This window comes from Cryptotermes secundus, unplaced genomic scaffold (genome assembly GCF_002891405.2).
Source record: "Cryptotermes secundus unplaced genomic scaffold, Csec_1.0 scaffold209, whole genome shotgun sequence".
NCBI classification, from domain to species: Eukaryota; Metazoa; Arthropoda; class Insecta; order Blattodea; family Kalotermitidae; genus Cryptotermes; species Cryptotermes secundus.
The window spans coordinates 963,132-983,751 of NW_019727789.1; the positions used below are offsets into that span (position 1 = coordinate 963,132).

General features: G+C 41.4%; 1 protein-coding gene across 4 annotated transcripts in view; it reads right to left on the minus strand.

Annotated features, from left to right (window-relative positions):
• Window positions 1-20,620, minus strand: part of LOC111864982 — a 258,314-nt gene that overhangs the window by 7,379 nt on the left and 230,315 nt on the right. For all 4 annotated transcript variants that reach the window (XM_023852644.2, XM_023852646.2, XM_023852642.2 and 1 more), the window contains one exon: window positions 12,503-12,610. In XM_023852644.2, coding sequence (XP_023708412.1) covers window positions 12,503-12,610 — 108 coding nt within the window. The remainder of the gene's footprint in view (window positions 1-12,502; window positions 12,611-20,620) is intronic.

Sequence of the window (20,620 nt, forward strand, 5' to 3'; positions counted from 1 at the left end):
GAGCAGGACATAATAATAATAATAATAATAATAATAATAATAATTCAGTTTAATTGTTGTTTATGTTCCTGCAAATAATATTAGTAACAATTATACCATATTTAAAAATCGATTGAGGCGAACATTCCTTGCTCCGAATACGTCAACATCCCTGCGAACAACATTAGCAACAGTAATAAATGTAAAGCTATCCCTGTAACAAGCCGTGGAGGCCCAGAAGGTTGTGAGACGTCGAGGCTCCCATATTTTCTCTAGAAAATCGGCTCACAGATGGCGGTAAGGTTGTCAGCCTTACGTTCCGGCCTCCCTGTCTACCCACAGGAAGATTCCTGGTACCCATTTCTGTTAACGGCTGAGTGGACCCCAGGACCATAGTGAGGCTGTAAGGATTAGACCAAATGAAAAATCCAAGGAGCCCATCGGGCTTCTAGCACAATGCCTCAACCAATAAGCAATAATAATAATAATTCAATTCGTGTTTATTTACGTGCAAACTTAACAGTACAGTGGCCAATTACAAAGTTAGCACGAGTACACAGAAATATAAAAAATAATTAAAGAGCAAAATACAAAATACGACTGTCTATATAATAGCAATAAATTAATAACAATGTTATATTTTAGCGTCCTGTTGCACTGATTTAAGTCCATGATTTATTTCACCGTCTTCTAGTGCATACACTTATCTACCTCACTCCTCTTTCTCGCACTACATGTTTCGGCACAAAAGTGCCATCTTCAGGTTAATCGAATAAGCACCTGAAGATGGCACTTTTGTGCCGAAACATGTAGTGCGAGAGAAAGGAGTGAGGTAGATAAGTGTATGCACTAGAAGACGGTGAAATAAATCATGGAATTAATAACAATTCCAAGAAAAATATATATTAAGAATAATACTAATATAAATATTTAATTCTCATTTTTTATTTACTTGCTATCTTATCAGCCAAAGGCCAAATACAAATTAAACACATATAAAGATAAAAAACATAACAAGAAAATGTATGTAATTTGAATAATAATAATAATAACAATTTCTTAATACGAATAAAATTTGTCATTTAGAACTGAGAAGAGTAAAATATATACATTTACAATGAGCACATTATTTTAATGATTAGAAGCATCAAGGCTAATGTAAAATATATGAGAGCGAGAAACAATTTAGCTTTTAATTATATTAATTAATAAATTATATATTTATTTACGTGTTTATATAACAGTCCAAAGTCCAATTAAATAATGACAAAGACCATATGCAATATTTACAATTGCATATATAAAAACTTTACTCGACTAGGATTCAATCATATGACCCAGCAGTGCACACTGACTCATGAAAATAATTATGTTTCAATGTTGGGTTATAGTTGTAGTATATTATCTACATCGGCCTTGCGATGGGCCGATCACTCGCCCAAGGAGTCTTGCCGTCTGTGTAAAAACGATTACGAAACTGAAGAAGAGGAGGCCAGGGCCCTACAAAGGGATGTAGAGCCATGAATGAATGAATGAATGAATGAATGAGGAATGAATAAATATTATCTGCATGCGGCACCAAGAACACAGAAATTGTACCGTGGGAAAGCAGACTTTGTGAGTCCTACACTGAACAGGGTTGTAATTGAATTTCTTCTTTTCAGATGCAGTGGCTATGGCGCCACGAACTTATCAGAGTCTCGTTCATGAAAACAGGGGACAATACATAAAAAAAAGTCGGAGCTAAAGGAAAAATGGATTTTTGAGAAGCAACTGACCCCAGTTTCCCCCTTACTGATCGCAGATAACACAAGCCAAAAATCGGTAAGTTTTGGGAGTTAGAAAAACCTTCCGAGCGCTTACTAGAAATAGTTCCATACGCAGTACACCCGAGTAACGCCCTCCCCCCCCCGCCATTTTGTAACATAACATCGAGGCATGCGCAACTGAGCTGCCGCCAATGTCTGACCAACTTGCATTTCATTGCGGTTTGATGTATGTATTAATAAAGTGTTGCTCTTGTTAAAATTATGAACGTTTGTATGAAATATGGAATTTAATTTTCCACATTACACATTCAAATGCAGTATAATGTTATTTTATTGCTATGTGAGAATGGATGGCTTTAAATTCGTGTGGATATACAAGTATCCAACGGTTCGTTAATTCCAGTGGGAAGTTAATACGAATGGAAATTTTAATTTTCTTTTTGATGTTGTTAAAGGGCCATATGTTTGAACATTTACTGATTAACGTTTATAGAAGTTTTATCGTATTACGAATCAGGTATAAATGACTGCGATAAATTGATAGGAACAAACGAATATTATGGCTCAAAGTTCTGAAACAATTATGAAACATAAAGAGATTCCAAAATGAATTCATTCTGTAACCGTGGAATTTGTGTTTTTCTCCACGTATAAATAGAATGATCAAGTCGAAAAGAATGAGCTGGGCAGGGCATGTAGAACGAATGTTGGAGAAGAGGAATGCATATAGGATATTGGTGGGAAAGCCATATGGAAAAAGACCACTGCGGAGACCAAGAAGTAGGTTGGTGGACAATATTAAAATGGATCTTAGATAGGATGTACTGATATGAACTGGATTTATCTGACTTTGGATAGGGACGAGTGGAGGGCGCTTGTGAATACGGTAATGAACTTTCAGGTTTCATAAAATGCTGGAAAGTTCTCGAGTAGCTGCACAATTGGCGGTTTCTGAAGAAGGGCTCAGCTCCATGAATGAGTGGAATTTATGGTTGAGCCACAGCAGAGTCCAGTACACTTAGCTTTCTTACACTTGCCCACATTTCAACAAAGAAACTCCGACATAATTTACACAGACACTGCACTGCCTTAAATGGGTCTATATTCTTATGAATAGTTTCGAACGTCATAAAGCAGTGGTCAGTATTCCGCGTGTTCTGTCATCGAATTTTTTCCTCAAGATTGGCTTCCCTGACTGGGAAGTTTCGTGATTTCTTTTTTTCAGTCCCTTGAGAAAAATGCCACATAAGTAGTCAGTATCGCCGTTTCTCTCCTGGGACGCGCAGTTCTGAATACTTCATTTAAACGCAATTCTTTCCGATAAAGTAAAAGAAGGCAAAGAAAATAATGCTCATAGTTTTAAAATTTCCACTTCTCACAAAATAAAGTTACGTCAGATAAATCTAGAATGTGAAATTGACGGAAGATCTACAGAACGCATGAGAGAAGTGCATGAAGGGAAGAAGAAATTTGCTTCACCTAGACGTAGATGGAAGATGCTAAAATGGACCTTAGAGAAACTAGGTGTAAGGATGTGGAATGGAATGAATGAACTCGAAATAGGGTATAAAAGGGGATTTTTTTCTAACTATTTGCCTCTCGGATTCCCTGACGTACGTGGAACTTCTTGGCAGATACATAACCATCAGCTTTTTAAGGAAGACTCTGCACTGATATTAGACGTACTTTCATCCGATCCCTTGCCCAACGGACACAGCAAATTCCTTCGCCTGGAATAAAGTCCCAGGCTCTCGCCTAAAGTCCAGATGTATAAACCCTTCATGGCGTGACGATTAACAACTCTAAGATGTCGGTTACTGATTATCGGACTGAAGTGTTGAGGTTGGCCGTACGCTGCGGCCGCTCACGGAAACTGCCCCGAAGTCACTACGTTGAAACTTTCGTAGTCGGCGGAAATGTGGGTCACCCAGCCTCACAGTAAAGAAGAGGTCGCTAAGGGCGTGGCTGGTTGTACCCCTTACTCAGGGCGGCAAAGAAAATACGTAGATAATTAATGGAGCAGGCAGTTCTCATGTGTAGCCTTCTTTCTTTGCTTAGACTCCCGAATGTATACGGACCTCCACTTCCTCAGCACATAAGGCCTGTTTAACATTCTACATACAAATCCGTACATAGCTTCAGAGAGATATTGGGAAAGCTCAGTAGGTGCAGTGACGGGCTACGAGCTGGATGACCGGTTTTCGAATCCCAGCTGCAGTCAGGCATGCGAAGAGAGCAGATTTTCTCCGTAAGTACCGTCAGCCAGGCTGTTTGAACTCATAAAAAGTGTATAAAGAGCGAATGTGTTTAATAATAAATCAAATCAATTATTTATACTTCGAGTTAAATATTTATTTTTAAAGAAAATTATCTGTGAAAAGAACACAAGTGTGTGTTGCTTTGAAAATGACACTGCTGGGATATCAGCATACGAAATTCTCAACAAATTAAACCTGCAAGAATGGGAATCCAGCCGGTCACGGTAGCCGAGCGGTCTAAGGCATGCACTGTCTTCGTTCGCTCGGAAGCCGGGATCGTGGGTTCGAATCCCACTCATGGCATGGATGTTTGTGTGCGTTTTTCTGTGTTTGTGTACAGGTAGAGGCCTTGCGACGAGCTGATCACTCGCTCATGGAGTCCTACCATATGTGTAAGATCTAGAAAAACCGAAGTGAACGGAGAAGTTCATGGAGGTAAGCCTAGGCCCACTGGGGCTGTAGTGCCAAGTGAAGGGAAGAATAGGAATCCAACTAAGTCGAAGTAGATGAGCCAACACGTCAGGGGAAAGAAGAGGAAAACCTACCCTATTTTCATTGGATTACCCTGGGAGTGACATAGGCCCCTGCAGTCAGAAGTCGGCGATTAAGTACCTGACTTCTGGCACAGTCCTATGGACATCTTGTGGTTGATATGGATTGTTCTGAAGTAGAGATCTAGGTCCAGTTTGTTACTTATACTCGCGGTCTCTTCTGCAGCCGTAAAATCATCCTGAAAATAAGTCCCTGAGGGTGACTCCTCTGTTCTTGTGAACGCCTACTTAATCAATGCCTTTTCTCATTAAGTAGAGTGCAGAAGATGGAGGAAGTCAGGGAAAACCTCTTGGCTTATAAATTATTCTTTGGGCGGAACAAGGTTCCATGTTTACCACCAACTCTCAAGTATCCGGTCTCTTCAGTACATTCTAGGAAGTGTGTACGGCACCCTCTAAGGCACGAGGGAGTTCGTGCAGGACGGGATTACGTGTATCTGGGACATGCCCATCGAGTTAGTGCACTACGACCGCTTCTGTGGTCTAGTGGCCAGAATTCCGGGATACAGATCCATATGTCCCTGGCTCGATTCCCGGGGCTACCAGATTTTCGAGAAGTAGTGGGTCTGGAACGGGGTTCACTCAACCTCGTGAGGGTAACTGAGGAGATATTTCAAGGAAATAGCGGCTCCGGTCTAGAAAACCGAGAATAACGGCCGTGGGGATTCGTTGCGCTGACCACGTGACACCCTCTATCCACAAAACTTGACACTAACTTCGCAGACAAGCGGCGGTTGCCCGGTCGGTATCGTTCGCTTGCGGGCTACAGACCACGAAGTTTTTTTGTTTGGGGGATAATTTTGGAATAAATTAGTTACCATCCCTTCTAACTGACTTCTATTTGGAACCCCATCCCCGTAAGACTTACGTTAACATAACGTAATATAAGTCGACTTAACTTGGTTCATCCTGGTCCCTCACATTGTTAATTGTACATAAGATTTTTAACCACCGCCCAATGTGATTGATAAAAGTTGGTTTTTAATTTTTCATCCTTTACACATTTCGGTCAAAACGACCATCTCCAGAAGGATAGTACCAACACATATGGAAACTACTATTACACTATCATAAATATAAATATTATATATTTAACTAACATGATTCTAGATCAGAACAAATATTGTATACTACTTTATAAACAGACTAACCGTGATAATTTTTCGATGTTTTAAAAAATCAACCTACGTCTTAGCATTATTTAAAAGATACTATATACTATATACTATAGGTCTATTTTACACGATTAATCTGATTGAGTCATTTCTACTTTACAAGATGTTGAAATCTTGTTTCTAACTGTTTTCGGCTTTCCCTTCAGTTCTTTTAATGAAAGCCGGCATGTGGACAGTAACTTCCTGAGAACAGGAAGTTACCCATATCGTCAGCGGCCTCCGTAGTCTAGGGGTAACGTTCCCACCTAATGACTCAAGGTACGCGGGTTCAAACCCGACGGAGGTCGTGGAATTTTTGAGGGCGGAAAAATTCAGGGCACGTAAAAGATCCTCATGTCTCTAGGAGACCTCTGAGCGAAATTAGGCAACAATTTCCCGCCCAAGTAGTTTCCAACGCCTCTGGTAGAGGGGGGAAATATCAGGTACCGACAGCCGACCTCGTTGGCTGAACGGGGCTCATAGCACGCACCAGTACCGGTAGGGTATGGGGACAGTAGAATTAAAGGGGGAGGCACAATGGACCAATAACTGGTCTAAGTTCTTGGGGAAACCCACCCCCTCTAATAATAATAAATAATAATACCCATATCGTCCCACTAACTGAATTTCACGAAGGAGTTTCGTGTGTGGGTTCGTTGACTACTTTTACTTCCTCAATTTGCCTGTAACACAATATACGTACATTTAGCTGGACCAATACTTTCCGCGAAATGATTGGAATTTTATTATTTTTCATATACATAAAGTTAATAGAAAGTCCGTCGAGTGTAACAATTTGTAGGTCACTTTTTAATATTATTTCTGCCTTACATGTTTCGGTTTGACACAACCATCATCAGAGGCACTTGCTATAATTATGGAAACACTGTCGCTGTTTCTGATGTTCACAATTGTGTTTGTCGTGTGGACGCTGCTACGATATGTTGACGTGTAAAAGCACAAAACATGCTAAGATAGTTGAGTACACTCTCAAGTTCTCACTTTTCATCCGAACCTATTTTTAAGTTAAAACGCTAAAATGTTAAAATATTTGATATAAAATGCTGAACTCCTCCTTGTTAATTCATCCCGAAGATGGGAGACGTCAGCTTGAGGTTGTATGGCTTATGGTTTGATATGTTCCTGTGTGCTGTGTGCTGTGTACTGTGTATTGCAGCCTTCATGAGAGAAGAGGGTTCATATATTTATAAATATATTATTTTAGGCAGGGATAAAACATAACAATATAGTACGACTTGTCCAGTATTAGCTGTCTCTCCTCTATAAGCAATATACAAATACAGAGTGATTCTAAATTATTATTAATTACAATATTTTAGAATCATTTTGTATATCGACAAGAAATACCATCCGAGTTCATTCTTAAAACGTTTGGTATTCCCACCGTTAAAATCCAAGCGAACTCTTTCTAATTTTGTTATGGAAAGAAGTCGTCATTTTCCATGGAAACATGAGAAATAGTTAATTTTTCCAGAACTCAATGAGCAAGTTGGTCTATCCTCACCTCTCTAGACTAGTATTCGAGAGGTGTTCGTTTCGAGTATTTCTTAACGGGAGTTTCAAGGTTGTCCTCAGTCCCACCAGCCAGATGCCAAGACAGTACCTGATGAGGTCAGGACCATTTACTTTCAAATCTTTTTGGATATAAGTTGTCCTATGATTCTACAATAGAGAGACTAAACATTGACATCATTGTTGTAGAATCAACCAACTGATTACGTTTTATATTTTAGCGTTATAATACACGTGCAAGTGGTCCAATGGACTTGAAATTGAGTGTGACCACCATTTGCTTGTCTAGTTCAACTTGTTATGAAGAATTGGGCATGAAAGTTACGGTAGTATTTCGAACTAAGAATAATAGTTTTGAATACGAATTTTAGACCAGTGCACATAATGGCTGCTCCAAAAGAAAAGTGAAAGCATTTGGTCGGCACGGAGAGAGAGAGAACTAGAGAGGCAGAATGTGAACACGTGAAAAGGGAAACACAAATGCAAAGAATGTAGAGACGTAGAGACGTATGTCCAGAAGGAGAATTGTAAGAAGATCAAGAAAATATGGCTAGAGTTATAAATGATGATGGTGGAGGGAAATTTAAAGAAATATTGGTCGAGAGGGCTGTGGAAGACAAAACAAAATTGCAGCAGGCGAAGGAGAATTGTGAAAAAAACAAAACAAAAAAACAAATGAAGTTCCTTTCTGTTCACTCAGGGGAGTTGATTTTGTATAAGTCAGATAATGAAGACACGGATCTAATATTTCAGCCGGACTGGATACTGATTTTAAGAAAATATAAAACTCCAGGGAAAGTTTGTTTGTAATCTCGTGTCAGTAAATTTAAACATGTTGGTAACACTTGCGGTAACAGGTTTATCCAATCTCTGAATACTGATACTTATCCCTGATATCAACATCAAGATTAGAACGTACAAAATTGTAATTTTGCCTGTAGTTTTGTATGTATTTGTAAGATGGTCTCTGATAGTAACAGTAGAACGAGGTGTTGAGGAGAATATTTAGACCGAGGGCAGAATTGTTCCTGTGTTTATTTAAGTAAGACTGATTCCATGAAGACGTATGGTGGCGTAAAGGTATAAATCCACCATTTCTGACCACTGCACAAGAGGTGAGCGGATTTAAACCGAAGAAGGATGAAATAATAAGAAGTTGGAAAATTCTGCATAAAGAGGAGCTTAGTAAATTTACTCTTCGTATCACACAGAATGGTAAAGTCAAGGAGGATAGGATGGGCAAGGCATGTAGCACAAATGTGGATATGAGGAATTCATATAGGGTTTTGGCTGGAAAGTCAGAAGGAAAAAGCCAACTAGGAAGACCTAGACGTAGGTGGGAGGATAACAACGAGATGGATGTCAGACAAATAGGATGGGGTGTTATGGATTGGATTCATATGGCCCAGGATAGGGAACAGCGGAGGGCTCTTGTGAACACGGTAATATACCTTCAGGCCCTAGCTGAGCGACCGGTGATTTCGCAAGATGGAGTCAGCTCTATGAAGTCAGTCAGTTTGATAGTCCTTGGTATCAGGCAGTCAGTAATATCTGGCTGGAGTTACATAGTAACTCCATGGGGAAAAGTCATAGAGAAGGTAACAGTTGCTCAGATAGCTAAGAAATATCCACACTTATAGAATACCCGAAAATTCATTTTGGCGTTCAAATGAGCCTGTTGCTGGCAACTATCGTAAACCATGTACACTCGTAAACTGCTTCTTTGCAATCTACTTCCAAATTGTAAACTTGGTATGCCAATGTAATCAAACCATACTGAGGCTTGAGTCCACTGCCGCTAAGGGAAGCAAACGGTGGCGAGTTCGCGAACTTTATTGTCAGGCCTCGTATATAAAAAAAACATACTCCGTGGCTCGAGTCCGCAAGCGACCTTTACTGACCGAGCGACCGCCGCTTGTCGGCGAAGCTAGTGCCAATTTTAGCGGATAGAGGGTGTCAAGCGGTCAGCGCAACGGATCCCCACGGCCGTTAATCTCGGTTTTCTGGACCGGAGCCGCTATTTCCTTGAAATAGCTCCTCAATTATCCTCACGAGGTTGAGTGGACCCCGTTCCAGACCCACTACTTCTCAGAAAATTTGGTAGCGCCAGGAATCGAAGCCGGAACTCTGACCACTAGACCACAGAGACGGTCCAGACCTCATATATGAATATATTCCATTTACTCTAGCAGTTCCCTCTAATTCCAGCTGGAATTAACAAGTTCGTGGTTTAACTCCTAGCTGGTTCACTTCCCCAGGAATGTGATCTGTAATCTGGAAATTTGCGCTTCTTCAACTCGCAAATAGCAATTTGAACCTCTGGAACTAAATTTTCAGTTGACCTGAATAAGAGTGCACGAATTCGTCACGATTCTCTTTCAAGAACACGCGGATTGTATAAAATATTTTTTACGAGGAAACTAATGATGGATTTTCGGAGCGGAGAGGATTAAGAGCGTATGCTCCATGGTGGAATTTTGTTCGAAATGTGATTCCTCATTTCAGATCCTCAACAAATTTATCACGAACAGAATTTAACCCTTTCACGGATAATCTCGAGTGTACTCGTCTCTGTGTAGCCTCTGCACGACTGATTCCCAACTACTTATTTCCAGTTTCTTCTGTACCTTCTTCGCATTAAAACTGAATAAATCGTTTCGTCTATTATTTGAATATTTGTCTTCTCTCGTCTGTTCAAAAAGTGTAAGTTCAGGAGGCAGTAAGCCCTGTTTCCAGGTAAAACCAAGCGAATAACACGATAAATATTAAAGCCTGAAATACCGATGAAGCGAATCTGGTATGGACAGCTTGACAGTCCTTGAAAAGGTCAATATTACCTCCTAATATTCTGTGCACCTCATTCACTGGAATTTCATTGAGTCTATATTTTATAAAATGTATCAATTTTTCGTACTCTGAGCTTTCTGTTTTTTAAGCAATGTTATGACGTTCAATTTGGTATTCAAAGGCGTTTCGCTGAACTCACACAAACAAAACAATCTCTGTGGCATGTAGTCCACAAGAGAACTATACCGACCGAGAGACCGCCGCTATTCGGCGAAGTTAGTGCCAATTTTAGCGGATAGGGGGTTTCGTGTGGTCAGTGCAACGAATCCCCACGGCCTTTAATTTCGATCTTCTAGGCTCGAGCCGCTATTTCCTTGAAATAGCTCTTCAGTTATCCTCATGAGGCTGAATGGACCCCGTTCAAGACCGACTACTTCTCAGAAAAGCTGGTAGCGCCGGGAATCGAACTCGGGACCTCTGGATCTGTAGCCAGGAACTCTGACCACTAGACCACAGAGGCGGTCCTCGATGAACTCGTGCGAACTGAAATTAAATTTTTGTAAAACTTTTAGTTCCAGTGTCAGATTTAATAGAAATATATTCAGAATTTGTAGAGGTAAAACGCTTATTCGTACTCTATACGCAAAGACTGTGTCATGCAGGAATCGATTCGGAAATCCATTTGCCCTCTCATCTAAGGACAGACGTATCGAATCTGAACATAACTCAGTTTTCGTACAGACGGAGTGTGTGTAATTTATTCCCCAGTTGGCATGACGACCGAACCAAATCAATCTATTGTACCTAATGGGTAAATTGACGTGATGCTGCAGGGTAAGAGAGAAAAGGAAATGGAATGCCGCGAAATACGGCCATTTTGTTTCAAGTTGTTCTTCTGAGACTTGGCAGGAATCCCGAATACCAGTTAACACGAGACCGGACGATATCTAAACCAGCAGTTAATTCTGTAAGTCAGAATCTAGGGAAAAACAGTATTGTTACGGGTCCTTATAACAATGGGCACAGTGATACACGGTGCGGCAGTTGACGAGACAGCCGTGGCCTCACCGCAGTAACCCAGTGATTTACAAACGTTCATAATGTTGGAACGGTAAACCGCCTTCCCAAGACTAGGAACTAAAAGTAATAGATTTGCATATAAGTTAGACAAGGGCACTACACAAATATATGCAGAGGCGTCGAAAAGGGTGACGTAGACAACGCCCCCCCCCCGGACCCCAAGGAATATTAAGGTATTCGACTTACATAAATTCTAGAATGCTGGGAGCTCAATTTCAACATGTATTGGGATGGGATTTGGCGGTTATGAATTTCAAAGCCGAGCTATTTCTTCCAGTATCCACATTCTCTGCAGTCTGGCCCTTTCAAGGCAAGTGGTCACTATATGTACCACCTCGCTTAACACACTAGAACTTCGCATTCTGCTCACGGACTGTAATTGTGTTTTGTATGATTCTCACAATAAACATCGACTCTTTCCTTAAGCAGCATTCACCGGCTGGGCTTCGTAGTTGCACTATGCAACAAGCCGGAAGGTCGCGGGTTCAAGTCCCTATGAGGTCACTGGATTTTTTCAATTGACCTAATCTTTCCAGCCGCACTATGGCCCTGGGGTCGACTCAGCCTCCAACGGAAATGAGTACCAGGAATATTCTTGGGGATAAAGGGCGGCCGGAGCGTAAGGCTGACAACCTTACTGCCATCTATGAGCCGATTGTCTAGAAAATGTTGGAACCTCAACATCTCACAACCCTATGGGCCTCCACGGCCTGTTACAGGGATAGCTTTACTTTTACTTACTTTACTGTATCTTATTGACAATTATTGTTATTATTGTTAAGAATAAAAGCGAAGATGATGATCATGAGTTCTAATTGCTAATATAAAATTATATTTGTGAAAATAGGAAGAATTATACTCAAGGCATTAGATTTTAAATTTATTATTCCTTAATAATAGAGTTTTTACTTATTTTTTCTTACAACCCTCAGAACTTAATATTATAATCAGGTAAGGTAAAGTTGTCTCTGTGTTTAACTAATTAAGCACTACGCCATGACGGCTCATGTGGGAGTGGATGTATAGATCTACATTCTCTGGATCTCTGCACTAGCTGGAGGTGAGTGGCCAGCTTCACGCCCCAGTCGCTTTACCCCTGGGGAAAGAACCCCCGGTACCCATTGGATAGGAAGTTGGTTGGACCTCGGAACCGGTCTGGATGACGTGGAGAGAAAACAGTCTTGATCATACCGGAAAGGCGTAGTCAATCTTCTAAAAAAAATGAAGTGTCTATTATTTTCTCATTGGACAAACATGATGTCGCCTTATATTCGGGCTCATACAGTATTTGTAACCCTGAGTGGGGTCACCGGACATGAGTGCAGTGCAGCCGAACACAAGAAGTTCAACTGAGACCAAGAAAGGGGCGGATGTTGCGCAGAGTTACGTACCCGGTTGACGTGGTCTCTGAGAACGTTGGAGTACACCATGGCGACTGCTTCTAGGGCCATGAACGTGATGAAGCCGATGATCCAAGGGACCACAAGCCCAGAGTTCTCCTGGAACACACAGAGAAACAGCGGCTTCAAAATGCGGCTCAGAAACAAAACTCAAATCGCATAACAATGCGAGGCCACATTGTTTTGTATTCTGGGCTATATCTCGGCCGGATCATCAGAGGTTTTGCGTTCCTTGTGTTGGTTCCTAACTTAATGAGCAAAATACATTGTCACGTGTTATAGTGACCGATTGGAGACTGGATTTATTTAAAACTTTAATACGCAGCTCGTAAAGACACTTAATTACAGCGCCATCGCTGTTCTCCGCGCTTTACAAATCACTACAGCACATGTTAAGTCTTTTCAGTCTGCTTTCATTAGTTGTTTTCTGGTAACGTATCTTGATGGAGATTCTTTAGCTGCACCGACCAAGTCTTCTCTTCACAGACTTCCGTACAAGTGACTACTGACAACTCTTTATTCTTGCTCCAGTTGCTCTTATTATAATCGCACGGCACGGACCAACAGAAAACACAACTCTTCTATTGTTTTACTCCAAACGTTTCCGTGGGAACGTGTTTTGTTTCTGAAGGTGTTACGCAGTAACGTCTCTGGTGTATTTGCTTATCTCGTGGTTGTTGCCTAGTAACGGATGTTGTTTTGTTGTTTCGAGGTCGTTACCCAGTAGAGACTCTCTATACGCTACAATATGAAACGTTAATACTGGTAAAAGGTAAATTATCCCTGGGCTTGTTAGTTAAACACTATGCCATGAAGACACACGAGGGGGTGGAGGTACAGTTCCACCTTTCTTTACCTCTGCACTAGATGTATGTGACAGGCCCCTACCCGTTTTAGCTCCTTGGAAAACCCACAGGTACAAATTGCGTAGGTGGTCAAGAGAAAAAAATTTCCCTGTTGGAAATCCAAGCCAGGCCATTTAGCACGTAGTCCGTCACTACACCTACTGAGCTATCCCGCCTCACGTTCATACTAGAAGAAAAGGATTTACTTTCATAAAATTTTTTGTTGTATTGTCTGTGTTTCCACGGTAGGCCAGATGAAGAAAAGCGAGGTCTCCAACCCAACAGGGCACTAAAGTCTTTCGACAAGCGTGAACAAAATAAACCGTGGTGATAATATTTGAAAACGAATTTTTTTAGAACACGTAATATGGGCGGTGTAAAGTTTATATTGTCACGTGTCAGTGTGATTAAAACGATAGTTTGATGGGTAATTGGATTTATGGGTCACTTACAGGTCGTAACTACAAATAACTACAATTTACACAATTTACAATCACTCCATACTAAACTTCTCAGGCTATCTGCACTAGTCCTCACAGATTTATAACACAGGAACTATAAAAGTCTCAGTACATCACACAAATAATATATCCACGGATATTTTACAAGAAAAATATTGTTAGAGGAACGTTATGAATTTAATATGGAAACCCACATCAACTTTGTAGATTTTTAAAGTGAAATTGTACAAAATTACAACATTCCCCGAACATATTACACAAAATGTTTATAACTCATGCAAACAAATTTTATGTTGGTTAAAATTCAAGGAGGCAACGCCATAGCTCAAGCGGTTAGTCGCTGGCTTCCCACTGCGGCGCCCCGCGTTCGATCCCGTTTCTGGTCAAGTGGGATTTGTGATGGACAAAGTGGCGCTGGGGCAGGTTTTCTCCGAGCACTTCGGCTTCCCTTGCCAATCTTCATTCCACCAAATTCTCCATTATAATCACCCGGGGCAGGCTACAATAGGCCAATCAGTGGCCGCCGTGCCGAGCGGACCCAGTTGGACTCCACCCCCCACTAAGCGAATAAAAGAAAAAGTGTCAGCAGAGCTAGGCAATGCTGCAGACTCTTACCATTGTTCTTGTAATATATACGAATGCCGTAATAAAGGAACGGATACAAATACAACAATTGTGTAAGTTTTGAGGTTTTCACGGCGATTACTATGAAGAAAGTCGTCTTCTGGGATCTGGCGCCGTGTATTCTTTGTTTCAGCCGACGTTTCGGAGGAAAGTATCGCCTCCATCTTCAGGGCAACCTCCGTGCCATTGACCTCCAAGATGCCTGGATTCACTGGCCGTTTCCCCCCCCTTCGCCCCCTCACCATATATGGCCTTGATCGCCCTTCACTGTTCCCATTGGTCCCCTCTCCCTAACAAACCCCCCCTGCCTACTTCCTATATAAAGGAGCGCCTTTCACTTCCTAATCATTACAGCTACTGCTCTCTGTATTCGCAACGCAATTCACCTGCTCTGAAGATGGAGGCGATACGTTCCTCCGAAACGTCGGCTGAAACAAAGAATACACGGCGCCAGGTTCCAGAAGACGACTTTCTTCAAATACTACAATTGCTTATATCCGGGTTGGTAGAAATTTACAGCTGATATCATACTATTCGCGGACAACCCAGTTCTACTAGCATCAACAGAAACTGATCTACAATACTTCATTTAAGATTTTCACATATGAGCATCGAAGTGTAGGGTGTTTATATCGACAGAGAGGTTGAAGGTAATGAAAAACGAAATTGTTCCAAGAGAAATATGCTTAAACAATAAAACGAAAGGAAGGACTAATGATGTTATATACCATAACTTTTTTTCCTTGGCACTACAGCCCCAGTGGGCCTAGGCCTACCTCCATGAACTTCTCCGTTCACTTCGGTTTTTGCTAGATCTTAGACATACTGTAGGACTCCTTGAGCGGGTGATCAGCTCGTCGCAAGGCCTCTACCTGTACACAAACCCAGAAAAACGCACACAAACATCCATGCCCGAGTGGGATTCGAAACCACGATCCCGGCTTCCGAGCGAGCGAAGACAGTGCACGCCTTAGACCGCTCGGCTACCGTGACCGGCTTGTACCATAACTACAAGGCGAGACAGATTTACCGCAGAGAAATCTTAGAATCCAGCATCAGCATGGTTATTATGAATGCGGTTTCTAAACCCACAACACCGCAGAGGGATACTAGAAATAAGCCTCTTTAATACCGCACACAGCCAGTCCTATGTTATGCAAGCGAGACGTGAACCATAAGAAAAGGAGACAATAAGCGACTTAGGGCCTGCGAAATGAAGTTCGTGAGAACTGCAAGCTATGCGAAATGGGGCCATAAAAGAAATGAGGACATTTTGACGGAACTCAAAGGCAGCAACAGACGATATTAAACATTGTCAAGAAAGTTTCAGGAACCATGTGACTAGAATGAATGTTGGAAGGCTCCCGAAAGCAATTTGACGATATCGACACAGGAGGAAAGACCAATAGAACGTCCGATGAAAAGACGGAGAAACTCCAAGACGGTAAAAACCTTAGTGTATAAGTACAATACTTGTCAGAATCATGGATTCTGGATATGTTTTTGCCATCTTCAAGCCCTCAATTATCTTCAGACCCCTATACTTTATAACAAACAAGTAAAGATATAAAAATTAAAGTTATCGCTGTACCTATTAAGCACCACACGCCTTGAAAACCTGTCGGGAAGTTACTACATGAATTATCATATGTCCAATTTGACGTTCTGGTCACCTTTGTATCAGACCCTCAACAGAAAGGTGGGTGAGTCATGCGTCATGGACAAATAAAGAAATATTCTTGACATCCCGTGCCAAGATCGAATCATGTTTTTACCAATGGTGATTCCCTTTCAGTGACAATCTATTTTATAAAATATCACGCCAGATAATATACAAAAATTGTCATTTTTTGTTAGTGAAACAAATGTTTCCCTTTAAAGAGTGAAATTTCCAAAGCAGTATATAAAAATCTAGTTCGTACCTCATAGGAAACACATATCCGCTGCAAATACCAACCGGTTAATGCTATCTAGGGAGAAACCTGCTGCTTTCTGTGAGAATCATGCGGAACCCATAAATACACTGTGTGGCCAGAATTCAGAATTTTAGTATTTGAAAACAGGTAGAGGTGGTACATACACTTACAGTTGGCCTACAAAAGATTGAGTTTCATGAGTCATCTTCGTAATACAGCATTATAATCGCATTCCATTTTCAGACCCAACTCTCCGAAATTGCAAAGGAAAAGATTAAAATACACATGAAAACCTGCAGGGAAGTGGAGATATAACTTCATAATTTGCGACTCCGGCACTGGATGGAGATGAGTGGTCAGCTTCACGCTCCGGTCATTTTACCCCTGGTAAAGAGCCCTCAGTATCCATTGAATATGAAGCTGGGTGAACCCCAGAGCCGGTTTGGATGGTGTGGAGTATAGAATAATCTCGTACCCCTGCCGGGAATATAACACCGGCCATCCAGGTCATAGCCCGTCGATATACCGACTGAGCTATCCCGGCTCCTTATAACAAGATCAATTGGCATGTCAGTTAAAATTATTTCTATATATAAAATACTTAGTAATTAATTATTAAGGCATGTACTGTCTTCGCTCGCTTGGAAACCGGGACCGTGGGTTCGAATCCCACTCAGGGCTAGTTGGATGTCTAGTTTGTGTGTGCGCGTTTATCTGTGATTGAGTACAGGTAGAGGCCTTGCGACGAGCCGATCACCCTTCCAAGGAGTCCTACCGAATGTGTAAGATCTAGAGAAACCGAAGTGAACGGAGAAGTTCATGGAGATAGGCCTAGGCCCACTGGGGCTGTAGTGCCAAGGAAAATAAAATATTAATGGAGCCAGGATAGCGTAGTCAGTACAGCAACTGTCTACGGATGGAGGATCGAGAGGTCGGTAGTGTCAAGAATTTTCACTTCTCCAAACGTCCAGACCGGCTCTGGGGTCCACCCAACCTCCTATACAATGGGTACCGGGGGCACTTTCCCGGGATAAAACGGCCGGGGCGTGTAACTGGCCACTCACCTCCAGCTAGTGCCGAGGTAAAGAAAATGTGGATCAATACATCCACTCTCCCATACTTCTTCATGGAGTAGTGTTTAATTATTTAAACACAGGGACAATTTTATTTATTTATTTGATCATTAATAGAACTGGAAGACAATAGCACTAACGCACATAGGACTCTTTGGGTGTTAGTACTGATTAAACTGCTGACAAGGCTTCTTGTTTTCTCTTCTTGTTTTTCCCCTTTGGCACTACAGCCCCAGTGGGCCTAGGCCTTCCTCCATGAACTTCTCCGTTCACTTCGGGTTTTCTAGATCTTACACATACGGTAGGACTCCTTGGGCGGGTGATCAGCTCGTCGCAAGGCCTGAGTGGAATTCGAAACCACGATCCCGGTTTCCAAGCGAGTGAAGACAGTACATGCCTTAGACCGCTCGGCTACCGTGACAGGTCTCTCCTTGTTTTCACCCCTAATATTTTTCCTAGTATTCTACTGGTTGTCTAACATGTATAGTAAGTGATGTTGGCCGGGTTGTAGGTACACGTTTCTTATTGCTTGGTTGGATGGGGAAGGGGAAATATATGCTGAAACATGTCGCCTACTTTGCACAAACTGGGAAGAGGACATGCGCAGTGACGTAGAATATATTATATCTCCATTCATGCACACAATTTGGGATTACCTGTATCATGATAATTTGAACGAGATTTTAATCTTTAGAACGAATCTTTCCTCCTCTCTTCTGACATAGGCAGGGCCTTGCGTTGGCTCTCCAACTGATCCCCTGCATAGTAGCCTACTCTGCATGCCTCTTCGCAAAGTCAACAGCCTGGGCAGGGCCAGCTCCTCTACACGTAAAGCTAAAGAACCCAAGTTTTCGTCTTCTGATACTGTTGGGTGCTTTGAGATAATCTAATGGAATTTTGGGAACTGAGTGCCCCTCAACGATGACTCTGAAGGGATGTGACCCGATGTAGTTTAACAGAAATTCACCGACGTTTCGGAGGAACGTACTATTCTCATCTTCAATGTTGAAGAGTAAGATAATCAAGCTACCATCAAGAAGGAGGTCTGCCTGCTACACGGTATCTCATCTCACACGATAATACAATTCAACCCTTTTTTTATTTGTTATTAATATTCTCAGTTGAGTGAGTCTGAGTCCACTTGATATTGCGGCCACTACTGGCCTATTGTACCAGCCCCAGATGACAGGTGAGGGTGACTATAGGGAAATTATTGGAATGTAGATTGGTAGGGGAAACCGAAGTAATAGGAGAAACCCTACTTCAATACCAATTTGTCCACCATAAATCCCACAAGACCTGACCCGTGCTCGAACCCGGGCCGCTGCGGTGGGAAGACAGCGACTAACCGCATGAGCTATGGCACGGTCCACTTCAACCTAATAGAAGTTCACAGAATCGAGGCTCCTCTTTCCAAAGCTTTCCTGCAGTGCCCAATTTACGTCTAATTATAAAGTGAGAAACATTTTCTTGCTCGTAATTAACTTGACCTAATATTTTTGCAACACCGAATTATTTCCAAAACAACAACAAAGTAACTAAAGTTATTCACAATGCATAAAAGCATTTGTTTTTATGTTATTTATTATATACGCGTGTTGCGCTACGTGTTTCGACTTTTCCTAGGTCATCATCAGGCGAGTCGTAAGAACATCAATCCAAGAGCTTGAATTATGTTACTTAAATATGGATGCATATTTTACAATTTGGTTCTGTTTTTGATAGCGAATACAACTTTGTAAAATATAATATAACAATACACCCGAAAAATATGGTTTTTATTTAAATTTAAGATTGTTTAAGACATATATAATTATAAATGTAAAATTGTAAACCTACCCCTGTAACGGGCCATTAAGGCCCATAAGGATTGCGAGACGTTTAGGCTCCCACATTTTTTCTAGACATTCGTCACACAGATGGCGGTAAGGTTGTCAGCCTTACGCGCCGGTCGCACTTTACCCCCCAGGAAGATTCTTAGTACTAATTTCTGTTGGAGGGTGAGTCGACCCCAGGGTCATAGTGCGGCTGGAAGGATTAGGTAAATTGAAAAAATCCACCACATTGGGACTCGAACCCGCAAACTTCCGGCTTGTAGCATAATGCCTCAACCAACCACGCTACCACGTGCTTATATAATTATATTTAATATAATATGAAATTGACTTTAAATTATGTTTCTTTTAAACTTTTCTATAAATCCCTATTCTAATAATATGTTGGTTCTGGGTTCGTTCTAAATAGTTTTAAAATTTTGTAGATATTATTTTTGTGTAGATGGCCCTATTAAGATAATTTATTCAGTTAGCAAGTAATAATCGTTATTATGAAATATATTAATTTTTAAGTTTTAAATGACAGTATATTTCAAACAAAACAGAAAATGTATTGTCGCGTATCGGGGGTATATCGCGACAAATAAATTCTCGATGTATTCGATGTAGCGAATTTTATTTCACACTCGCTCTTACAATCACCCAAATTACAATCTGACGATTACTGCTANTCTCTAATCATAGGCTCATTTTAGTGTGCCTTCATATATATGTTCTATACATATACATGTTATGGTAATAATGATTAACTGGCAATTATGAATAGGATGACCGGCAATTGTGTTAATTCCATGAATAGTGATTGTGTATAACGGACGCTCATCATTCATAATAACCGGATTATTCTCTTCTATCCTACCGGATATACAAGCCAAATGAATGGATATGGCTTGAATACACACATGCACATGTCGAAACAAGTTGACGAGGAAAATATTTAACATAACAAAACTGCTCTAATTTAGTACAATGGTAAGGCGGCTCCATAGCTCAACCGATTAGTCGCTGGCTTCCCATCGTGGCGGTCCGGGTTCGATCCCGGGTCTGGTCAAGTGGGATTTGTGGTGGACAAAGTGGCGCTGGGGCAGGATTTTCCGAGTACTTCGGTTTCCCCTGCCAATCTTCATTCCACCCATTGCTCCACAATCACCCTCACCTATCATCTGGGGCTGGTACAATAGGCCAGAAGTGGCCGCAGTACGAGGGAATTAGTCCCACCCCACTAGCAATAAAATAAACTAATAGTACAATGGTATTGTTGCCTTCACCTACTATTTTGTGTAACGTTACTATGATCTCAAATTTAGCTTTCGTGAGAAAAGAGAGGCAGGGACGGTTTCCTTGACAACGGGAAC